Source organism: Syngnathus acus, chromosome 13 (assembly GCF_901709675.1).
Source record: "Syngnathus acus chromosome 13, fSynAcu1.2, whole genome shotgun sequence".
Lineage (NCBI taxonomy): Eukaryota > Metazoa > Chordata > Actinopteri > Syngnathiformes > Syngnathidae > Syngnathus > Syngnathus acus.
The window spans coordinates 10978339-11004034 of record NC_051098.1 but is presented as its reverse complement, the minus strand read 5'-3'; the positions used below and the strand labels follow the sequence as shown (position 1 = coordinate 11004034).

Here is a 25696-nt window from a genome sequence, read left to right as displayed (position 1 = left end):
AGTGGCCATCTTGGAAAAAGATGATTGCAAGAACAGAACGCAAAGAGCTCAGAAAGGTGAAGAAGAAACTTAGGTTGAAACTTTGCGACATGGATGAGGTTGGAAAAAGTTCACCTGTTGAGATTACGATTGTCACATTTTGGACATTAGTGCTGGGACACACCCACTCCTAACACACCTATAATGGGATAATGTTAATAAAACATGATATAACTTGGCCTTTGGTGTCCTTGGTTAGGAAGGAGAAACATCTAAACATAACCAGCCCGATTGTCTTTATGTTTACCTGACCCATGGTAATAATCCTTTATTGATCCTAAGAGGGAAAATTCAATTGTGGTCTTTTTACTATGCGTATGGCATAGACTCATCCTCTGATGGATTGGGAGGTTCAGATGAGGATCAAAATCTGATCATCTGAAATACGTTGACAGATGTTCTCTATTACAGATTAATGTCATTTTTTTTGCGCTACAGATTATCCCTGACCTCAATATAATCAGAGCAGCGGTTCACTTCAAATTGTACATTTATACTTTGATGTATTTAAAGAGCTGCTAAAAATATCATTTTAACAGGCTCGTAACTTTAATGGTGAGAAGAGGTAATTAACACTGCAACACAGATACAACTCACACATCACAGTCTATGATGTACATATACACACACACCGCTTTTTTTTTTAATATGCACACACACACCTTTTTTTTTTTAATACGTAACATCCATATGGCACCTAGGTAGCATGTCTGCAGCTAGTTAAGAACTAGCACAATAATCCAAAATTAGTCTAAAGCTGATCTGGGCAAAGTAAAGCCATAGGCAGGCCCATGGAGATGTTTATCCTAAAACTCGAGGCTATATTTCTTATTTCTCCATCTATCAATTTCTATCCATCCATATTTTATAACATTTATCTTCATTCAGGTCCCGGGTGAATAATAGCCTACCCAAGCCCAATTTGGGCAAGAGGCCCAGAAGTTGTCGCCGAGTAATCGATACGGTATTCTACCAAATTAATTTCAAGACCAAATCCTTAAAAAAGAAAATCATGTGACGTGGCTGTAAAGCACACAAACACACCACCGAATGAAAAGTCATAACACCAAGCACTAATAGTCCAAGTAACACCACAGAAGCCAAGTTTGGTGCGTGTGAGAGGAGCTGACATTTTTTGTGCTTTTGCGTTGTAACAGAGCTCAATAAGTAGCACTGTCGCTTTTTATCTGAACAAGGTATTCAAATTTGAGAAGACTGAGTGCGAGCTGAGTGGCCCAAGAGCGCTTTCGCTGACTGTGAGGGTGTGTAAGTGTACAGAGTTCTGTTCAGTAATTCTTAATGGCTTTTAGCATCAACTGTAATCATTTATGACATTCTCTCTTCCCAAAATGACCTTGTTCTAGCACTGTCGTCCCCCCACGCAAATTCACACAAAGAACTGAAAGTGCTTTTTTCTTATTGTGTGTGGCATTTCGTCGTTTATGACAATGTGCACTTAAAAAGTTGTGATCTTGTGTTTACACTTCTAAAGTACATATTACGTAATACAGAGAGAAGGTGCTGCATGAGACTTTGAATATCTTGTGGCGGTGGATGGCAGCTAGCTGCTATCGCATGACGTAATTCTGGTCATTACATTTGTCGAGCATGTTTGAGCATCACAGCAGTGAGAACATAACAGCGTGATGTGCAATATGCACTTCTGGGCTTGTATGAATTCATGAATCTGATTTGACATATCTCTGGAGAACTTTGCATGTATGTTTGTGTCACTGCAAGTTGCGTGGACACGGTAAATATATAAACTGCATGAGCTATGCATGGATGCATGTAGATCTGTGCCGCATTTTGGACCAGCAGCATGTCTGAAGCGAGTTTGTGCCTGTGTGCGAGCGTTTGTGTGGAGTGAACAGCTGCTATATAGAGCCTGTCGTGGGCATGAGGTAATTAGTGCAGAAGATAATCATATTATTTGGACGGCCGACCAGCGGAGGTTCAAAGTGAGGGAAGGCAGGTGAGCTTGTATGGCCAGCAGCTGCATGTTAAATAAGTTAAAAATGAGTCCTGGAAGGATGGAAGGACAAGTGGAGGGTAGTGTGAGAGGAGAGGTGAGAAGAAAAAAAAAAGGAGAGTGGAGCCATAGCAGGAAGTGCAGGAATTTAAACTAACTACCCAACACAATAGAGACCAAATTATACTTGTTTCAATCTGTTTCTGTGTAATGAGCAAAAAAAAAAAATGCTTGACACATTTTAAAAGCAAGGACACACCTCTACAGCTATTAAAAGCGAATAGCTACAACTTGTACGTATGTAACTTATATCCTCAAGGTGCGTTCAGATGCACCAAAAGAGATTTTCTATCTGCACAGATTTGGTTGTAAAATAGTCGACGTTTTAGCTTTGCGTGAATGGATTTATTTCATGTGCGGCAAATCACATTTTTGGTAACGCCACTTCATGTTTTTTATTATAGTAGCGACTTTTTAGAATTGAGCAGATTGCTTTTACTCAGCTCCAATATGAGCCAGTCTTGCGATCCAACACTATGATGACAGAAGCCTGATTAACTGTACTTGTAAAACACAAAACGCTACTTTGCTAACATCTCAACCATGCTCGTAGCTATTTTCCTCAAAATACAGACTGATCATTTCAGTTTTTCACTGGCAAAAAGTTACTAACATTTAAAAATGTTCATTGTGCATAACCTCTGACACTAGTCTTGACCTTGCATATGTGAGTATAAAAGAGTATCACAAGTGTCTGTACATAACCTATTTTCCAAAATGCTCTTCAGGCTCTAGTATCTGAACACACCTTGATCCAAATCAACATCATATGTACCTGTTTTGACTGCGAGATGTCAAGGTGAAAGCAGCCATCCACATGAGGCATACGCAGTGAGGTTACATTGGAAAGTGAGTTAGAATAATCTATACTATATGTTTTCCATCCCTCCTTTAATTGACTTTTTCTTCTCTTGGAAGCTACGGCATAGAGTTCAGTTCAACTATGAGCGAGTGTGTGTGACCGCACCTGTTCTGGCTGGTTGGCATTGGACAGTGGGATCACCATCCAGATGATGTTGAGGTTGTTGAGAGCAGCGCTTGTGGTGAAGGAGCAAGGCAGGACGGCTGCTTGGCCTCGGGCTACCTGGATACTGCTCTGTGACACCATCACATCCAGCGCGCGTACGCTCACTGCAAAGGGAAGAGGCGGAAACACATCAGTGACTTCATACACAAATGTTGAAGTCGATCGGAGTTATTGGATCGCAAAAACTGTGAAGCTAGTAAAGCTCATACTGTCAAATTGATATTAATTTAATATTCAAAGCAAGCTACTCTTTAGAAATGTTCTAATCGCACACGCACAGTGAAACGGAGCATGAGAAAAAAACGTGGTTTGTGAAACAAATTATTCCGAAAAAAGCAAGGAGCTAAGGATCTGGTTTGCTCATCTCAACACAGCTGTCGGATATAACAGACTCACAAAGACAAATTTGAACACGCACAACCTATTTCGAGTTCAGCTAAAGAAATTACAGCCTAAACTAAGTTACCTCTCCCCCCACAAGCCATGTCCGAAACCCTCAATGACTTCATCTTATCGAAAGATTGTGAGGGGGATGATGTCTCTGATAGAATTACAGATAATTGATCATGTCCTGTTAATCCTCTTTGTTAGTCATGATGCCGGAGTCATGCCGATGTGAGAGAACTACTACCTGTCTTTGCTTTGTTTTCTTCTTTTTACTTGCCATGGAGCACTTTGAGATTCCTCCGAATGTAAAGTGCGTTATAAATATAATTTATTATTATTAGAACTCAATACTAAATATGGACCTTGGCTTGTTTGTGTTTTGTCTATGCACGGCATTTTGCATTCGCCATCAACTGTTTTTTCTTTTTTTAACTGTCTGTCGCTATCTTGGTCTGGCTGCAACTTCCTACCTACGCTTTCATCAGGCTGGAAGAAACAGTGTGGTCTATACACTCGCTGTTGACACAAGGGAGGCCGGATAAACCACTCATCATCGATATAGTCATGAAAACATGCATAAATAATTCAAGCCATTTTACTTAAAAATATTCCACTCAAATGTCAGCCCCGCTGTGACCTCTTTGGACCAATCAATGTAAGCCAACTAATATTGTCCTCATTACAGGTAATGAGTTGCCAGTAAGTCATATTGAAGGAAGGAAGAAAAAGAAAGATGTTGAACTATACTTATTTCGTTGTTTTAATTTGTTTAGTTGTAAGAGTGATAATATGAAACACTGAGCTTTGATCGAGCACTTGCACTAACGTTTCTTTGATTGTTCTTGCCAGGGGCTGAGCTCAGTAAATGTCTCAGTGGTTATGTAAATTGTCACAGGATGCTAACAGAGCCCAGTGGAATCATTTTCATTTCAAACAGCCTCAAATAAATGGCCAGTTTACATCTATGCTAGTTAAATTCAAAATTGGGCATCAAAAGTGTGGCAACAGATATTAAATAAAGGTGACAAATGTTCCAAATGATACTGAACATTTTATGAAGCTCATTCATCGAAGCTCATGTTCTCCGTTTGAAGACAGAGCAAAAGAACAAAGTGGGCTTTCTAGGGAGTCTAAATAGACTACAGGCAATCCCACAGCCCTTGAGGAGTGAAGGCATAAACAACATTGAAGATGTGTTGGAAAGATCGTTTCTCCTTCAGGGGCCACGCGTCCAAGCTGCTGTTGGTTAATGCATGAGAACGCAAGACGCCACAGATCGAAGGTACATCGGTAAATGTGATGCTCGAGATCAAGGCTCATCCATGGTGGCATAGAGCAGGAGTTTTCAACTCCATTATAACCAAGAAGCAACTCGGGGCCCACTGCTTTGGCGGAATATTATTTCATTATGCACCAAAGGAGGATACACCTATACAGGCTGTTTATTGGCATCTGTCTATTTTGGGAATCTCAGCGACATTTGACATAATTTGGATGGGTAAATGCTTCACAAAATTTGATGGAAAATAAATCTAGTCCAAATAATAAATCAATTTTATTTTCAAAAATTAGTTTTCATTTCCAATTTCCCGGACCACCTGAATACATCCACGGACCACTATAAGGCCGCGGACCACAGGTTGACAGTCCTCCAATAATTTACATAATGTACTCACATCTGCAAATTTACTGTACTGTACAGTAAATAATATTCACGTTTACAGTATAATCCACAAAACGAATTAAGAGAGTTAACAGTTGGCCATTTTTATGCATGATAACTACCATTTTTTTCCCCCAACAGCATTTCTTTGTGTGAGCGTGAGAATTTCATGGACGTGGGAGGAAGAGTCCAGGAGCAACGAGAGATCGAGCGTAAAAATGCAGCTATCTCTTGCTTGAGGGGTAACAGTTGGCCTCGCTGATTCCGTTTTAAGTTTTATCTGCACCCTTTGAGAAGAGTTGGGCTGAAATGGCAGGTCGCTGGTGTCTGAGTGAAAACATTGAACATTATTGGACAAATGTTCGCAAATAGTATTTGTTCTCGACACCTCTGGCTGCATTCAAATAAAATTCTCTGTCCCAGGTGGTTCATTGTGAGATTTGTTTGTGTTGTTGTCACTGCCTGTGATGTAATCCATCATGCAAAACAACAGGCGTGCAAAAAAATCCGTGTGAAACTCAGGTGGTATATTCGTGTACCCAGCTGTTGGATGGCAATTCATCACGAAATTCAAAGCATGTTGACAGAAAAATAGGTCGCATGCTATTCCTTCCTCATCGAGTCTTTACTTAATCTGAAACTAAAACCCTTGGAAAATCTTCTGAGGACTGTTTTGAAGTTGCTTGCTTTTTGTGTTTGATTAATTAGAATTTGAAAATGTTTGAAATATATTGTGTATAATGATTCTTTAGGAGACTCTTGGTTTTGTAAAATATTTTCTTTTGACATTTTCTATGATTTTCATTTTTCAGCATAGTTTTGCATCAATTACAATGCCAAGAAATTTAATTTCATTTTCTATTTCAGTTGAATTGATTATTTTTGACTTAGTCTTTAATTTGTCTGTATTTGTTTATTTATTTATTTATTTATTTATTACACATTTGTCATAAACTGCTTTTTCCCGACAGTTGTTTAACATTGTGTCACCAGCAAATAAAGTACATTATCTCAAATTGATAGACAAAAGCCAGTGACTACCCCAAAGTTAAATCCTTCAATTTAGAAAAATAACTGTCTCTTTTCATCAGTCGAAATGTATTCTCATTGCAGGAGGGATTTGAAGATTTTTTTTTTCATTTTATTTTTCCAAACCCAAACTATGATGTCAGCTCAGTGTGTGCCAGTGATTTGCTCACATGACATTGCCTATTTACATCCATTTCTATGCCTTCCACTGATCTCCCGGTGCTGCACTCCACCCTCTTCAGGCTGCCCGCCAAACATTTGCCCATGGACAGAGCTTAAAAATTCTCTTGCTCATCCTTCCTCTCATCCCCCTGCCCCGCCCATCCTCGTTGACCTATTAGCCACATAGACAAACCGCTTGACGGGACTCACTTGACTAACCCCCATATATACTGCAAAATATTTACTAAAGGTAAAAATTACAATCGCACAAACAACATTTCTCAAGAGATAATCTTTTACGACTTTACTTGTGGTTTCTGGTCACACCCCATCACATGAGAATCAGCACATTCCGACTTTCTCCTCATGAGACTGAAGAAGGCCTGTTTTAGAGCACCGCATCTGACCACTTTAGATCCATTAAGTATGCATCAACAAGCCTTCTGTCAAAAACTTGCAAACTTTGCAAAACAGTGTGCTCACTGTTTGGTGAGACAAATAAGAATGAAATTGATATTTTTCCTCAGTTTTCGTCACTATTAAAAATAAAAAAAAGATGGTGACCAGTGATTAACATTAAACTATTGTGCTTGACTGGGTAAAGTGAGTGAGCAGAAGGTTAAAGTAGGCCAGCACTACCCTTGTGCACAGATAAGCCCGGGCACTGGAAGACTACTGATAAAGCAGAGAACAGATGGCTCAGCACATGCATACTCAAACTTAACTAACACACACACACACACAACACACACACAATGTCCATAACCACAAAGTACCTACTTTAGTTGTGTACACTAATCACGGATAGCTAGTTCACGTGCTAACTCAGATTACACACATGATTAAAAAAAAAAAACATGATGGTTTACAAAAATGACATCTGAGAAACAAGACTTGAATTCTCCCCCCAAAGACTCAACCAGCTACCGTCTCATATAACGCCTCTGTGTGGAGTAATTCCTTTTCCTGGCAAACTGCACGTTTGGCAAACCTGTCACAATGTCTGTGTATAAATCTAACTTCCTGGCAAGCATGCTGATCTGCCAGTACATGATTGGCAAGAGGCTCAATTTTGGTCTTTGGCAGCTGTAATCCTCAAGTCCCTTTTAACTGGGTGACATGCCCCTTGCTTCTCCCAATGAAGCGGAAAAGAGCAGTCGAGTATTGTCAAATTAGTTTCCGGGTACGTCTTGAACGAACTGAAACAATGAAGAGAGGAAAAAAAATGAGAGAAAAAATGTCTTAGCAAATTAGGTAAACTAGATGATACGAAACAATGGGGATTGGTTGTAAAATGATTTCACGTAAAAAAAATATTTTGGCAAACGAGATGAAAAGACAGATGAAACAATGAAGAGAGGAAAAAAAATGAGAGAAAAATGTCTTAGCAAATTAGGTAAACTAGATGATACGAAACAATGAAGAGATTGGTTGTAAAATGATTTAATGTAAAAAAATATTTTGGTAAACTAGATGATATCAAGACAGCCAAATAATCATGTTGAAATTTGATTGACACCGTTAAATTAGTATTTTGTGCTTGTCGTTGTGAACCGATAGCTTCACATCATTACCATTTACTTCGGCTTGTAAAATTTGTATTTAAAACTATATTTTGTCGTATTGATTTCAATTCATAATTTTGATTTTCTATTTAATTTTAACATTAAATGGCTAAAGAAGGCATGTGAACAAAACTGTTCACTTAATAGCTCATTGAGTAGTGAATGTGGAGCTTCATTGTAGTTTCTCTCGTGTCTGAGGGTTAAGGACAAATCTTGACACTCTCTCTCCACTGTCTGCACGAACAGGTTAGCCTAAATGCAGTCTAAGCCTCTCGGCCGAGCGAGCAGATAATACCGGTCTGCCTGTTCCTGGAACCATCACTTAGCCTGAGGTAATCTTGTCTGCACCGCCTTGTACTAATTGTCTTGTAAGTCTCTATTGATTGTATTTCGGACATGAATATCCTTTCAACTGTTACTGTAGTTTTCTAAAATTGGATGAAATCAATGATTTGCAACCCACTGGCAAAAATTGTGAGAATCAGCAGGTCCTCAGCAGGTGGTTCCATCCAGCAGGAATGAGAACTGGTAACGATTTATCTTCTCTCCAAACCCCTGTGGCTGATCTTCACTATGAACACTCACTCAGTTCATTGTTTCTTGTCCCTGGTTGAATTGAACGGAGCACGATCCAATGAATATATAAGACTGGGACTTGGTTTCTTTCTCACCGATCGTTGCTGAAAGCAATGCTTTTTGTTCCATTCGTCTCTTGCTTCACATCGGCACTGCTGTGATTGCCTGATTTCACATGGGACTGAAGTAACAGTCGCCTCTGATCATAGGCCTGAGGCTTGCAGTGCCTGCACTTCACAGAAAATGAATGAGTCCAATAATTGTTCTGAATCCAGGCTCGATACAGTACACCGTTTCTTTCTGCGGTTTTGGGCTCTCCATGTGCATCGTTAGTCAGATGCGGCATTTTTTTGAGAAGCCGTCTGAAAAGATAGGACAGCTCCATGTTTGTTTGTTTACCTGGAGTAAGGGGATTTCAATTTTACAGTCACTCTATCAAATAACTCCCCGTAATGATATAAAGAGCGTGACAGGGTGGGGAGGGGGCGGGATTAGTAGACAAGGATCGAGTTGTGTTGTTTGGCACTGAATGGAATCACCTCATGAACTGATTTGCTCCTCTCTTAGTTTAATCGTGCCGCACGATAAACTTCGTGGGTGTCTCGGTCTTGCCGAATCAGATAATCGCGGGGATTCCATAATGCGAGCAATAGCAGCGTGACCTCACTCGATTATCTTTTAACTGTTCAAATTATTAAATAAACAAAAGGGTAGCAAAAAGCCAGCCCTTGGCCAATTCATTTAATTTCACCATGTCTGACATATTAGGCAGTGACCTTTTGATGGTTTCTTTACATGCATCTGTTTTTCAATCCAGACTGCTTTTCTCTTTCCGGGCCTGCCATCTGACATCTCTTCCAGAAGACTAATAACATTTATTCATTGTATGCATGATCTGGCTTGTCAAACTATATTTAAAATGACTGAGAAGTCTGTAGCTTCCCTTTACCAGCTGTCACACTGTCACACATTCACACACACTATCTTTTTATCAAACTTATTTTGGCTACGGTGACAGAAAAGTTTGCAAGCTCCCTGTGGACAGCTGCTCGGCGCCGACTCCATCATGACAGATGAGCAGTCAAGTGATGTATGTTCTTCGTCGGAGAAGAACAAGCACACAAAATTGATTACCAACGAAAGCCATTTTAATCCCATTAAAAAAATACACTTGTTTGTTTTCTCCTCCACTGCATCCAAAGCATCATTTGTCTTTTGGTATGACATTTTGTTTGTGGACCATTAATCATGCTTAATAATGCTTTGGATGTAATGGCTGAACTGTGATTGGTTCTCTCACTCGAGTCGGACAAATGAGACCAGTTTGTTAAATTTTGCGTTTGATTGAAAACATTTTGGTTGTGATGAATATGAATATTGTTCACAGCTGCAGACGGCTCACCACATTTTTAGGTAAACAAGTTCATCCATCCGGCTATTTTTATTTGAATTGTGAAAATGATTTGAAATGCTAAAAAAAAAAATTGCACTTGGAAGAGGCTGGATTTTTTTTCGCGTAACGATAAAAGGAAAATGCAAATTTTGGCTATTTTATTTTATATTGTAGAAAGAAAAAATGGTGGCGGATGATAAAGTGAGTAATATGTCTGGAATTAATAAAAGAAGCAAATATTAACGTGGAGAACAACACAGTGATCTTCTTATCGCCGACCATATTCTAAATTCTAAATCCAAAAAGTGCTTATCTAAATTTCTGTGTCCTTTGCTGGATTGCGATGTTTGGCGCCCATCAAACGCTGGCTCAGCAAACATTATGGCTTTATCACTCTCCACTCTTGTCAAATTTACATTTTTGTTTCATTCAGGAGGAATGAAAGACAAATACTTTATTGTATCACACATACAGTAGACACCACCATCGTTCTTATACTATTCAGCAAAAATAATACTTGAAGAGAGACAATGCATAAAAGCTGAGTCAGTCCTCTATAGGCAAGCTTTTTCCCCAGGCTGCAAAAAAAATTTAAGCCGGCAAACTGAGGACACTAATCAGCTCTCCATTGCAGTCAAATGTTGGGACTTTTTAGAAATCATAATTTTAAACACATCTAAAACGACTCCGTTGAATGTTTCATCGGGATGGGACTTGATTACAAGTAGCTGCAAGTTTCTATTTTAGTGGTCATTTAGTATTTGTACATGCTCTAAGTGTGTGTGTGTATGTATCAGTGTGTGTTTTTGTGTGTGTCTGTGTGTCGGCATGCGCTTGATGGAGCAAAGCCCCAATGCCAAGCACATCTGCTCCGGACGCCTTTGGCACTGCCATATGGCTGGCAAACACGCCTCCTCCTTCCCTTCCACAAAAGAGAGAGTTTACAATGAAAACAGGAAATGGATGTGCGCGTGTGGCGTGCGAGAGATGCGGGATGGAAGGAAGGCGAAAATAGGCTAAACAGCTGACGAGCGAGGAGTCACACGTGCTGGCCATTAGAAGAAAGAAGCTCCTCCCCTCCAAACAGACCCCGACACAACAGCACTTTTCCCACAGAGGTCAGGTCACTTATTACATAAAAGCTCAGCTGCTGTATTTTTACCTGGATGAGATGCGCCAGCAAAAAAAAAAAAAAATCCTTTTGGGAGATTTGTAGTGATTTAATAATTGTATTAGTATTAGCGTAATCTCACATTTTAATGATTAAGAATAAGGACTCTTTCAGGCTGCACAAAAATGGCATGAGAAGTTATGAATGACAAGTCTGAATTGGAAAAAAAAAATGTAGGACAAGATTTTTCCAAGTGCTATTTTGATGCTTCATTTCAGAGTTGTAAAAATCCATCACATGACAGTTGGAATCCGCATAATCACACGCAAGTTCAACAAGTTTGCTTTGCTTGTTAACATGTCAACAAAGAGAGCTACAGAGGCCTTGCTCAAATCTGACATGTAGTATCTTTTCGGTGTATATATCATCCAGAGGCACACGGCATTGCGTCTTCCTTTTCTTCCCCTCCTGACCGATCTCATCGCAATATAGCGTGTTCCTTATTAAACTACACTTCACATCATCCTCCTTTTCATTCACGTCTCCTGCCTTATTTTCTTCTCCTCTGTTGCCTGATGCTATTCACGGACGCCCTGTTAATATAGATCAATCGATATCTTCAGTGTATCAACTGTCCAGGGACTGTCCACAAACTGGTCAGAGACTTGATGGCGTGGATGTTGGTGGTGTGTGTGTGGGGGGGGGAGGGATATACTGCTCGACGAACACAAAACTATTGATTGTCTTGGTGTGTGTGCAAGTCCGCTGAGACTGTTCCAGGCCGTGATTGACAAGCTCCGAGCGGAGTCTGGGGATCAGTTTGTCTACGTTGATGTGTAAGTGCAAATGTGAGGACAGTACACAAACTTGTGTGACGAAGTTACTATTTAATTAGACAAACCAACTTTGGGGGCTTTCTGGATGACACCCATTGTTCAACTAATCCACAACAGACTTTTTTGCTATTTTTGGGGCATTGTCTGATTTTCTCATTTTAGGAAAGGTCATGTTATTGTTTTCTTTTTTTTTTTTGTGTAAATCGCAGTACAGTTATCTGATTGTTCTCCCTCGCTTACCCCACAAATCAATACAACTGATCAGTCCCCACATGGGTCTGTTTTTTGTTTTTACAAATTGGACCAATACAAAGCGTTGAAATTCACTTGCTCTCGTTGGCAATACAAGGTTAATGGCGCAACAAAGTGTTTCCTGAAAATGTATGATTTTTGTGAGGATTCCTCCCGATGCCAGCAATATACTTCAAAATTTGCGCATAATAAACCTTGAGTGGTGCTCAAGTAGCGAGAAGGGGGAAAAAAGTCAATTAAGACTTACTCAAAAAGGAACTGGGAATACTGAAACAAAGAAACAAACACAGAATTTCATCTAGTACAAAATCATATATTACATATTTTGCATATATTAAATTTTTAAATGCATTTTGCAAAATGTAGCTAAACGAGGCTGTTCTCAACTACATTTTTTAAGAACCTTCATGTTGTATACATTCCGGATCCCAACGTCAATCTCTTCAATCTGTACATACATGATCCCCCTGTGATCCTCATGCACTTTCTCCAGCTTTATCGCTCCCGGCCTCCTATACTTTCGCCTCTCAGGGATGGAAAAGGACCACGGTATTATTAATGGAGCTTAGAATCCATTGAAGGCTTTTATAATGCTGAAGGCTCAATATGTTAACATCAAACACAAAACAGAGAAGTACTTCAACAACAAACCAGATAGCTCATCACTCCTATAGAATGACTCGCGGCTAACGTGCGCACGTCATTGTGTTCTCACATCTTACTAGAGAACCCACATAAATCCAGAACACGCCCCTAAATAATCAGCTGAGCTATTCACGGCTCAGGGCTACACACAGAATGAACACATTCATCACATGATTAGTGTGGCGGCCGTCTCACACTTCATCAGTCTATTCTTGTTTCAAATGGGGTGGGAGAAGGCAAAAATATTTACCCAAAAAAAGTCAAAGGGTGCAGGACATGTGCAGTACTATGTGACATTCTGACAGATAAACACTTGAGATGACTGCTGGCAATTCAGAGACAAAGAAATCAAGTAAATGAAATAGTACCGTATTTTCCGCACTATAAGGCGCACCTAGAAACCTCCAATTTTCTCAAAAGCCGACAGTGCGCCTTATAATCAGGTGCGCCTTATATATGGACCAATACTGAGCCACTACAGCAGGCGTGTCCAAAGTCCGGCCCTCGGGCCAAATGTATATATCTTATATATGGACAAAGTTTTAAAATGGGCCATTCATTGAAGGTGCGCCTTATAATCCGGTGCGCCTTATATATGGACAAAGTTTTAAAATGGGCCATTCATTGAAGGTGCGCCTTATAATCCGGTGCGATTTATAGTGCGGAAAATACGGTAAGTAAAAAAAAAAAAAAGTAAGAGACAAGAGGGAAAAGTCTGCTCTCAATATCAGGTGATGTATGACGTTAGGCGGGAAAAGGCCGTCGTTGGGTAACTAAAGAGAATCAATGGGAGTGCTAAGCACGTGGAATAGTCAGTGTGACTTTCAACCCTTAAATGTGAAGGAAGCTGGAGCTGTCTCATAAAACAACATGATTACTGGCGAAAAAGTCGAGGGCAAATGTTGGCAAATATAAATTGTGGCTCGATGTGACTCTCAATGGCTTTAACATTGACTGAGAACAATTTGATCTCCCGCGGCTTCATTATCTCTCTCAGCTATTACGCAGCATTTGGAAATTGAATGCAGCTTTCACTAGAATATGCTTTGCAATGTTTATTTTTGGTTAAGTATTATGATTCACCATGTATATTATAGTACATTGCTTGCTAATCTTTTTCTCAAATGTTGTGAAGTAGAAACAACAACAATCTAACTCGAGAAAGATGGAAATGATACAGATGAGATGACAATATTTATTTCCAGCAAAGTGATAAACCGTATATATATTTTTTTAGAGAATAAATATATGAACATACCTAATCCTATAATATATCAGTTTTTTTTTTTTTAAATAATCTCCAGGATTTAAAGAATGATAGACCTCACCTATAAAAATGAGCCGGATCTGACCTTTGACCTTTATAATGCAAGGAGAGAAGAATTCCTAGAAGATGGCTTCATAATTTGCGTCGAGTAGAATAGAGAATAAAGAATGAATTTATTTCCTGTTTCCTAGAATTGAAGGGCTGATCTCTTTCTTATCCACAAAGATAATCCCTGAAGAATATTTGTTGTGTTGCATTCAGTGTTTCTTAGATCGACATCCTCTATTCAGTTGTTACTTTTTTCCCCCCCTCCATTAATGCCACCTTAGACAAACGACCCATTAGTGGCCATTTAAAATGACTAAATAAGAATCAAACCACATATTGATCTGTTCACCGAGTGACCGCGTAATTTCATTACTTTTGTAGTCGCTAAAGCTGCTAATGACTTTGGTGGCTTGTTGTTTTCCCCTTTGCGCTCCTTTTTCCGTGGGCTGACTTCAAGGTTATTTTATTTTTTATTATTATTATTTGAAAACGCTGCTGCTTTAGCCAATAAAATCATTTCCAACCATCACTGTGTCATTTACATTCAAATGAATCCCATCAAAAGTCAAGCTGCATGTTAAATGAGCAGAGAGTTTGGCGAGCCGGCATCTTCTCTGGAGATGGGAAGAAATGAGGCGAGCGAAAGTTTGTGACACGGTGAAAGTAAAATTGGGTGAAATGGGACTTTGGGGGGGGTGTCTGAGTTTCAGCAATAAACTTCTGCACAGAAACGTGTTCCTGATGACACAATCGGATGTTGGCGAGGAATTGTCACACAAGCAGCGTATCATTTTGCACACATCCATTGATTTCCGATACATCCTTCCACCAGAACAATCATCGCCATTGATTCTTCCACATCAATATTAGGGCGTGAGAGTCAACCAGTGGCATCGCTTTCAATACGACACAGCTAAAGGGCAGGGAGGGGGGGGGGGGGTGAAGAGGGGGGGGGGCAGTTAGCCTGTAGCGTTATAATTGCGTAGCATGTCAAAAACACTGATAAATAAATCAGTGATTACCTCCCTTTGTGCTGTAGCACAATTATTGAATATTCATGTCGGTAAATGCATTCATGCAAGAGTCTCATGGGTTTTACAGTTGGGTCTTTTTTTTTTTTTCTAGTTTGTAAGCCTCTCCCACTCACTCACACACACACACAACCACACACACGCGCACAAAAGAAACGCTTTGAAGTGTGTTTCATGCCCAACACATAAATTTGAAAGCTCTCCCATTACTTCTTATAATGGTAATATGCCGGGCATCATTTTTTCCCCCACTAGTGGCATACAAAAATTCGAAACGGGTGGTGAAGGTGCAATCCATGCAGTGTGACACACACGGTGCCATTTACCTCACCATTGTTTGAGTGCGATGGCAGTGGTTGAAAAGCCACCACCTTTTCTGACCCGCTCGCCTGATTGGATGACAATGTTGACGCCATATTTTCATCACTCGGCTCTGAGATGTGCGTTTTTTTTGCGTGCGCAATTCTAATGTAGGAGAAACTATGCACAAAAGCACATTTAGATGCACGTAGCACGCACACAAATATTCCCACACACCATTGATGGCAACTTAGCCTGCATGATTACTGTGACTCTAAGCTTCTTAGCGGTTCTGTCCCATCTGGCTCTGGTGTTTGTGGCATCATTCAAGTACCCACCCACCCCACCCACACAACACACACGCATATACACACACACACTGGCGTCACTCCTTTCCGCAACCTCTTTCCATTTCATCCTCTATCATGCATTCTCACCGACACCCACACAAACAAACACACATGGGCACAACAGAGGCGGAGCAAAAGGGATGATAATCCTGCGTAATCTGGGTTTACCAACTATTAGAGCCGTGCAGTGTTTTCTTACGTAATCTAATCATCGGTAGAAACGTGCAGTCGACCACCGGAGTTTGCTTGTGTGTGTCCACGCTGGAAGCTGGACGCGATGCCTGCTCATGCCACCTGGGCCATGTGGGAGAATATGCACACACAAACACGGGCCAACGTTTCACACACAGATTTAGATTACAGCGTAATGGCACACATATGCGTACGAGCTCTAATCCGCACGCATTGTGTAGCTAAGGAGGTGTGTAATTTAAAGTTCAGTGGGCATTCCAACTTGGACAGAACAAACTTCTCACGATCCATAAGGTCCATACAAGCACATGCTTAGTTACTTCAAAAGTTGCATTATACAATAATTCAGTTCTCTGTGAACCTTTTATGAGTACAACATTGTACATAATTTAAAATATGTCATACAAATGCTTAGCATGTACGAGAGAGCAAAGTTGACTGTTCCATGCTTTTGAATTATTGACAAGACATAAATTGAAATGTACAGACATGAGTTTGAATTACAGTGGTAAATCCTGTATATGTTCACTTGATATTGTATGTTTCATCTCATTTGCATGAAAATAAAACTTTCACGCTGGGTCACACTTAATCAGAAATGCAAGGCTATGTCGAATACACGGCCGATGACATCATCCGCAAGGGGGGGGATCTTGCAGTTCAACTGCCAATGTCATGCACGGACCCCAGAAAGTCTGTTTCGGATTCTGAAATGTCAAGCACAATGTTCCAACCATGCTGATTTGGATGCAAATGAGGGACGCGGCTATGATTGGCCGAGAAAAGACCACAATGGCGCGCAAAGGGGCAAACGACCCGTTATGCCCGATTCTACCTATGCAGTCTAGCAAAATACTAAAATGAATACGACCCAATCACGCAGTTAGACTGTGCTTTGTGCTAGCCTTGCGCTTGGCACGAAAATAGGGCAGTTAAAGATTATTATCATTCAATTGCAGAAGTCTTTATTTTTCAACTTTACAATAATAAGTCTGACATTTTCTTTTTGACAGCATAAAAAGGGTTCATTTAAAAAAAATGGATCCTCAAATCCAAAGTAGTCATCCATAAAATGAGGAAAGGTTATTTCACAGTAAATCGTCGTGGTGTTAATATCCACAAATTCACTTTATTGATTTGATTACATTTTACTTCAGTGTCGTTGAAAATATATGTCAAAGCGACGATGAGTTAAGGTTCTCCCCGACATTGCAAGTTAAGAATATCTTTGAGCAAACATCAACATGCTTTTTGCAATAACAGTTTCCTTCAACTTGTGAGACAAAAATGGTCCATCTTGCATGGCAGCTTTCAGCACTTTTACTCCGAAAACCTCCCGAGGATTTTCCTAAATGCCTCTAACAGACTCCATTTCAGTGAGAGATGTCATTGGGTTTTTATTTATGTTTCACAGACAAGCTTGTTTACAAATCTCTGAAGAGCAGCCTCCATGCCTTTTCAAAAACAAACCATACATAATGCAAATAATAATAAAACTAATCAAATATTCGACAGGACTGACTGGCTGACCTGGAAAGAATTTTATCCATAAATATTCTTCTCCACGTTATTTTCAGTCGTATGTTTTATTCTCGAGCGGAACCTTTTGATATGACTGTGGAAATACATGCAGCGGAGAAAAAAAACGAATTCGTGCTCCAATCTTGTGTGCATACAGATGTGAAAACGGAGCTGGTGACAGAGATGGAGCGAGGTGTGTGAGATGAGGCACCCATCGTAGTGAGAGGCTCACATTATGAATGATTCATGTGTTCAACCATATATGAAGACCTTCCAATCTCTCAAATGGATCACACTCTCACACCAAGAGGAGGAAAAAAAAAACACCTCATGGATCTAAAATACCATGTATAACTTTTAACCACATTTCTAATAGGATGTTCAATCGTATCTCTTTTTCCCTGATGGTTCCCAAATCACTCAGTTAATTTGATAAAAAATCTGGGATTCAAAGCATTGAGGCAAATATTTCCATAAATATATGCTAATATGAGTTGATCATTAAGGGATGAACGATAGTAGGGGGGTGCTCCATTTGTTAAAACCGCTAACGTAATTCAAAAGAGAACACAATAGGAGTTCATTAGTGGAGAAATACTCGGGCTTGAAATGACACGACTGTCTCTGCTTTCCATTGTATAGTATATGCCTGCTTTGTGAGATAATAAGATTAAACCCGGGGAAGAATGCGAGGGCAATCATTACCGCCATTCATTGTCTCAATAGGAGGAAGAATTAAGAGATCTCTTGTGAAATGTTCCATTCTCTTGTAGTCTGTCCCAATGGGAATCTTTGGTACAATATGAGATCATTAAGATGTGCAAGTGTTGTAAATGGTAGAAATGTGCACCCCTGCGTCTCTATACACTCGTTTTTTTTTTTCCCATGTGGGGACTGTGCCTAATGAAGTCATCATTACTTTGCTGTGGACATAGCGAACAAAGAACGAAGACCAATCTGTTTTCATGCGTGGCCCTTTCAAATTGTGAAAGGGAGCGGTGACACAGAGGAAATCAAGCGGCGTACTGGTGGATCAATTTAATGGCCGCTGTGGAATCAATGACAGATCATTCTTTCAAGCACTTAATGTAGCTAAATTTACACGGAAATTTCATTGAGACATTTCAGAAGAAATGGTGACTTCCTACTACCTCCACAATGACTGCACCTTTCCTGAAGCCCTTTAGAAGAAGGTCAGGGAGAGGGAAAAAAATAGCTGTAAGAGCTCTGACCCACATGTGTACCACAGAACTGTCATGGGCGAGTAATGAATGGGTGACCTTGGTTGAAACTCGTACCTACATCTCGTCTTGTCTTGGGGATAGTCCTAGAAAGATGGTTAGTTTTAGACCTTGCTAAGGAAATGAGGCAAACAATGAAGCCATTAAGGATGGAGAAGAAAAAAATCATGGGAAGCATAAGGATGGCTATCACAGGGATTATAAAGCGCTCGCAGTGTTTTATGTGTTGATAAAGAGCTACAAGGATTCTTTTTATGGCTGCACTTTACTGTTGGCCAGGTTCACGCAGCTAGCTCGACCGAAGATGTCGTACATCAAATGCCAGGCATCATAATAAGGACACCACTAAGTGTGCTGCATATTACGTACAGTGAGAGGAAAATACAGACTTTGGATTGTGGCTGAGAGAATCTTGGACTGTTCTTGTTCACCTCAAAGGTATGATGAGGTCATGGTTAGGCCTTTCGGTTTCTTCACCACTAAAATTATTGGACCATGCCTTTATGGACCGTGCAGTACGCGCTAGGGAAAGAAAAGGACCCTCTCTGAGCTTTCTCCATAAAGTTGGAAGCATAATATTGTAAAAATGTCTTTGTAAAACAAAGAATTACGATATAAGGAGAATCAGAGCCAAGCCTAATCCCTAACTGATTACATAATTTGTGTATTAAATAATGATTAGATGTAGTGCCGCCATTGGAATAACATTTTAAAATGTTAACACTGCTTTTTAACTGTTATTGTTTACATAAATTAATAAAACAACAATAAAGACACACAAAAAAATGTTTTTTAATGCAGAGTAAAGAATAATCTCTAACATCGTTCCGGTGGTGGGAGCAAAAGCAGAAACCGCCAAAGCTTGAGCTTAAAGAACTCCTCACCCTCGACAATAGCGATCAGAGAAATTTGCTTGGATCGGCAAGAAAAGAAGTTTTGTTGGTTATCCTCTCTTGTTTAATAGAGAAGGACTTGCCTCAGGAGTGCATGTGCAAGTTTAGAATACCAATTAGCATTAACCAGTTCTCTGATATTCTGCTTGGGGGTGAGCAGGATTTTTTTTTTCTTCTCTCGTTCGTACAAAGCAGAAAGTACAGGAAAGATAAAAAGGAGAAGTGGAGGTGGTGTTGGTAATTCACTTTTTTAATCATGCTCACTTTTGAAGAGTTTAGGGAGAAGAACAGACTTTCATTTTTCAACTAAGTTGGCCACATTGGTAATTTTCTTGGTTGTAATGATTTTGTTGGGGGTTCAAAATGTCTTTTATTAATTGTGTTTGGGATGACAATAAGTTTATTTTGAAAACAAATTTGACAATCAAATCAAACAAGTTAATCAAAGAGAACCCTGATTGTGAACAATGCTGTTTGAAATGATTCCCTTCTGAAAACTTGGTAAATAATTTTCTGACAGTGTCGAACTCAAGTTATTATTTTCATAAAGCATGATTTTTTATTTTTTTTTAAATACTTATATAACAATTTCTGGGGTTTTTTCCTACATCCCTCACATTGCATGTATCTCTTGAGAGGCTGTGATTCAGCCTTAAGCCCAGGATCGTTTTCAACCCAACGTGGAGGTTTAATTGATACATCCCCTTCCAAAACTCCCCACAAGAACCGCAAAGACCGAGGCTAACACATGCTAAGTAAGGAGCTATTAAAGGTCTGCCTAGAGATAAACACTTTGACATTCTAAGTATACACTCTTGAGGGAAGGACATAGCATAGCTTCCATGTAATTTATACACTGTTGACACTGGAGCAGGTGCTCTTTTCATCATCTGCTGATTGACAGACAGAAAAACAGGTAGCCAAAACTTGTACATTTGTGGCAGTAAAAAAAATAAAATAAAATTGGCCCAATTGTGTGTCTTATCACTCAGAGCCACACACTAAAATTATCTGTCATTTATTAGGGGCGTAACTGCAACATGGTTTAAAAGAGAAAACATGATTGATGCAGTTTCTGAAAATAAAGCTGACGTCATTTCCATCCAATCCTGGAGATTTCACACTAGAGTCTGTGAAAAATCACACTGAAAGGAGCTTCAGTAAAACCGGGCTTAATTGCCAGTGACGTGATGCACATAATGTCTGCTACCTTGCCGAGTTAAATACACAGGAAGGATTGGATTAAAAAGAATAAAAATAAAATAAAGAAAACACAGACATATCATATACTATACAAAAAAAAATAAACATTGAATAAAGAAAAATGGCACCATTGACTTCATTATTAATGTTTTTGTGAAAAGTCACACTGGGAAAACAAAGGGAGGGAGAAAGGGCGTGGCACACAAGTTATTACTATTATTTGTTTTTACAATAGGTATCAATTTACACTTAATCATCGCACATCCTGTACCTGAAAGCCATCTTCACGGAGTGATCTTGACTGCATGTTAACCCGACTCGCACTGATTTATTGCAGTCCTCTTTGACTGATTATGTTCAATTACGCTCAAGCTTTGGCATGATAACACTGGAATAAGGTTATGAATTATAGTGCGTATCATTCCAAGTGCAGACTCATAAATTCCTTCAGGTTATTAACATGTCATGTATTACGCGTCTTGTCTGGCTGTTGGACTGGTAAGAAAGCCGTTTATGTATTCGCACAGTTCACTCTCAGCTGATTAAGGAGATTGCTGATCACTGGAAAAGACTAATTATTTTTGCTTCGTTGGTTTCTTCAGCACACTCGTGAGGAGCGTGTTCTCTGGCGGGGGGATGTTATGCATATTAAAGGGTCTTCATTAAAGATATCTAGTTCATTAGTGAAAACATTGCGAACTTTTATTTGATTTGATTATCTACAGTGTGCGTCCTGAGTTGAGCCTTAAGGATGTGAACAAATCACAGTAGTTGTTTTTAAATTCAAATGTTGAAGACTTAAAATATTGTTAATATCAGATAGTGGACATTTTCATATTTGAGCTCATAAAAATATGTATGTATCTAATTTTTTCAAGTGTCAAACTCATTTTTATTATACATATTCCTTCCTTTTAAAAAGATGAATGGTAATAAAAATTGCTCGGAATTTCTCTATTTTTCAAAAGTCAAGGCAATTTGTAATTTTAGTATTGACACATGAAGTCCATGCACAATTTGTCTTTGCGGGCCACATAAAATGATGTGGCGGGCCGTATCTGGCCCTCGGGCCTTCAGTTTGACACCTATGTGCTAAGTGAACCATATTTATTCAGGTACCGGACATTCACCACATCTTTCGTAAGACGGAAGCCAACGTGAGCGTTTTGAGACACTTGAATCCGAGGTATGTGAAGACGTCGGGGGGCGAAGGGTCAGATTTAGAACCGAGTCTTTGAAAGACACACAGAGCAAGACTTAGTAGCTTGGCATTTAAGCATGACAAAGATGAAACCGTAAACCATTTCTTGGAATAGCCCCTTCACTTAGCCGCACCGGCAACTCGATCGCCTCGTCACTTTCACCGAGGTCAAAGAAGTCTCTCGCACCTTCTCTTCTTCGTTGACGCAAATCTCCCTCACATGTAAACTCATTTGGTTTGTATTACCCGCCCTGGTGCGTAAAAGTCTGAAAATAACCACTCAAATGCCGCAGCTGCTGTCTGGAAATAGAATCCGCATCTTGAGGTGTTTCACAAGTAATTACGCACTCAAATGCAATGTGCTAAAAGGTGAGTAAAGACTGAGTGCTCGTAGTTAATGTGCATTTGAAAGTTATTAAATTTATTACTTCCAGTCTGCTGTGAATTGTTGGGAAAGGACACAGAGTGCAATAATTTCATTTTAATGTATTCTGTATAAATGACTATCCTGAGCCATAAACAGCACAGGTTGGGACAGCAAATAATAATGATCACAAAGCCAACCTAAAGCATTTTGCCGACAAGAGCAAGCCAAGCAGAAAAAATTGCCTGAAGCAAGGGAGCATATGTGATCGTGCACAATGTAGGTGTGTGTGTTATGTACCCCATACACTTCTGCACAGTTCTCTACGAATGGCCTGTGACCAAGAAAACATGCAATGAAAAGTCAACGTTGTAACAAAAATCAGCCTCTTGTCAGCTTCAAACCTTTTCTGTATATGACTAAAGTTTTATTCAATTTTCATAGCTAGGAGGCTCCGTGAGGTCTAGGAGGTAGAAACCAGCTGATACTGAGCAGCCACTGATACAAAACAAAAGCCCTCTCCCCTCTCTTACATCTATCAACCCATTTATCTCGCCATCAGCCACACTTGCCCTCTTGTTATCACACATCCACTTGTTATTCGCATCTTGCACAACACACAGACCCAAGTGGAAAAAAACACAAGAGCTCCAAGCAATAGCACCAAACTACAAACTTAAAAGCTACAGTTGATTGTGATGACAAGAACTGAGCAGATTGTTGCATTTTTAGACTTCCAAAATATAGCATTAATCTAGGATGGCATGGGACATCTGCGGTTGACATGGCAAAATGGCTGCTCACACGCCGTCTGTGTTGGAAAGTGGCAGAGGAACACCCGAGGGCAAAGGCGAGAGCAGTGGCTCGCCTTCTTTAAAAAACATTTTCCTCTTTAAAAAAAAAAAGAAAAAAAAAATATCCAGAGGAAATAGTTTCGCTCCCTCCTAAATCCAGCCTTTCTCACAGCCTTAAAATTCAAATTTATTTAATAATACAGACATCAATCAGAATAACCTGTGTTGTTATATAAACGTACCAGCTATTTTATTATAAGGTGTAATGGAATGAAACTGTGACCCCCGTCGGTCTTTGCCACAAAGCTATGCATATAAACTCAAGTCCAGGAATTGAATTCAGTGCCGCTACCTCACATTTAAATATTTGTCAAACATAATAGCCCTCATCACACAGCATCCACTTGACATTACTGGTGTATAGAAAAAGCACGCATTGCTTTTCTTTCCTCCCCCCTGCTGCGCTTTTCCCATAATGCTGAACGAGGGCGGCATCGTTAACACACGGCCTGATAGATGGCCGGCTTGGCCCTCCACTGCTTCTCTTTCATCAACTAGAAAATAAAACGACTACACTGCTGTTGAACCTTTTCTTTATGACGTTTGCACAAGTCACAAAGTGAGCGGTATCGTTGGAGACGTGATGCAAGCAAGACAGTGGCTCCTCTATTCCAATACACACGGGCCATTGAATTTGAGCAGACCATCGTTTTTGAAGAAAAAAAAAAAGAAACTCAATCTATACCATCTAATATGAAATACACAAGCCCATTACATTCATCTCCTGCTCCCTAATTTTAACCCATTGGTACCGTATTTTCCGGACTATAAGGCGCACCTAAAAACCTAAAATTTTCTCAAAAGCCGACAGTGCGCCTTATAGTCCGGTGCGCCTTATAGTATATGGACCAAATTCCTAAATTTAAACTGGCCCGAAGCATTGTGTCATGAAATCAATCATAAGTGGTCCGCTGAAGACTATGAATCATGAATCAAAAAGACTATGGATCATTATTTTGTGATTATAAAGTAATTTGTTGCGTCTGAAGTTGAAATAAAAAAAGATGATTTGATTTGATTTGGATTAAAAATCTGACATGATGCATTAATGGTGCGCCTTATAGTCCGGTGTGCCTTATATAAGGACAAAGTTTTAAAATGGGCCATTCGTTGAAGGTGCGACTTATAGTCCGGTGCGACTTATAGTCCGGAAAATACGGTATTATACTCATTACGTCTCCCAGGGGAGAATCTCACAGGTTCACAATGTTGCAGTCACCATTGGAAATAAAATAAGTTTTATTGTGTTTTCCCAGGCAACATACAGTAAAAGAGGAGACCTACTTTATGGTACTGCACAGACGCTTCATACTCGAGGGGCTCACAATTAAACCTCGCTGGCCTCCAGCGTAACCAGTGTGCTCATTATACCGGACATACACATACAGTGGTGAGTACTGTAGGTGCTTTTGTACATGGACACTCTTGCTACACTTGACTGCTTGATAATGCCACATTTAAATCTCAACATATAACAAGGGGGAGGTTGTGTGTGTGTGTGAGACAGTGGTGTGCGCATGCAAGTAATTGCCTTCGTCTCAAGCTTTGGGTATTGGTCGGAAAAATCCACACTGAACAAACTCAAGGATCCCACTTGGCATCCCCTAAGGACAAAGATGTGTTTTAAAGTGTCAGAGCAGTTCTTTTAGCATTTGCAGCCTAGCAACTACGGCGACTCCAGGACAGGCTCTCCTAGTTAAAAAGTGGGGAACCTGTCGAGGTTTCACGCAAGCCTCATTGCTTCACCTTTAGGATTTGCCACCCACTGTGACAGTCCTGGAGATGGATACCTTCACAGACTCACCTCCCAGCTGCCTGCCTGTTCACAACCTACTGCCCTTCACTCTTGCTTTTTTCTTCAGCCTTCCCTCGCCGCCTCCATCGACCCCCCTTTCTCTCATTTCCTACCTACAGCGTGTTGGTAGTAGAGTGTCACCTTGGGCTTGTGGCGAGATGATGATGATTAATAGCAAAGGAAACCAGGGTGGTTGGGAGATGCGGTTGGAGGAGGACTCGGTTTACAATCGCTTGTGGACGATCGAAGATAGTCGTGCGTGGTTGCTTTTAGATCTACGCAAAGGCTCCTGGCTGTTTTCTCTCCTCGTGATCATATTGTGCTTGTCCATATTTGATTTGTATTGGCTTATTTTTCTTATTGCACATGAACTACTGATATTTTTCTGAATTGGTTGAGACAACATTCAAGTGCATTATTTATTTATTTATTTATTTATTTATTTATGGACCTTTACCTGACATGTTGCACAAGATTGTTCATTTCATTGCATGTTTTTGTCAATATCATTTACCCATGAATCAGTTATCATAATTTTATTCTTATATTGGTCCGACTATTTGTGAAGAACAATGCTGATATCAGGTGACGTCGTCAGTATCAATAAAAAAAAATTTGAGAATAATATTAGATAGAAAACGTAATGTGGATGATACAGAAGATCAGTTGGTCAACTTTCTATGACAAACTTTGGGGAGTAAATGCAATAAAGGCATGAA

General features: G+C 39.8%; 1 protein-coding gene across 2 annotated transcripts in view; it reads right to left on the bottom strand.

Annotated features, from left to right (window-relative positions):
- igsf11 (immunoglobulin superfamily member 11) overlaps nt 1–25696 on the bottom strand; it is a 51985-nt gene that overhangs the window by 7210 nt on the left and 19079 nt on the right. Inside the window, exons 3-4 of one of the 2 annotated variants that reach the window (XM_037267364.1) lie at nt 3039–3202; nt 2847–2855 (exon numbers count right to left, since the gene is read on the bottom strand). In XM_037267364.1, coding sequence (XP_037123259.1) covers nt 2847–2855; nt 3039–3202 — 173 coding nt within the window. The remainder of the gene's footprint in view (nt 1–2846; nt 2856–3038; nt 3203–25696) is intronic. The other variant, XM_037267365.1, reaches the window with a different exon arrangement.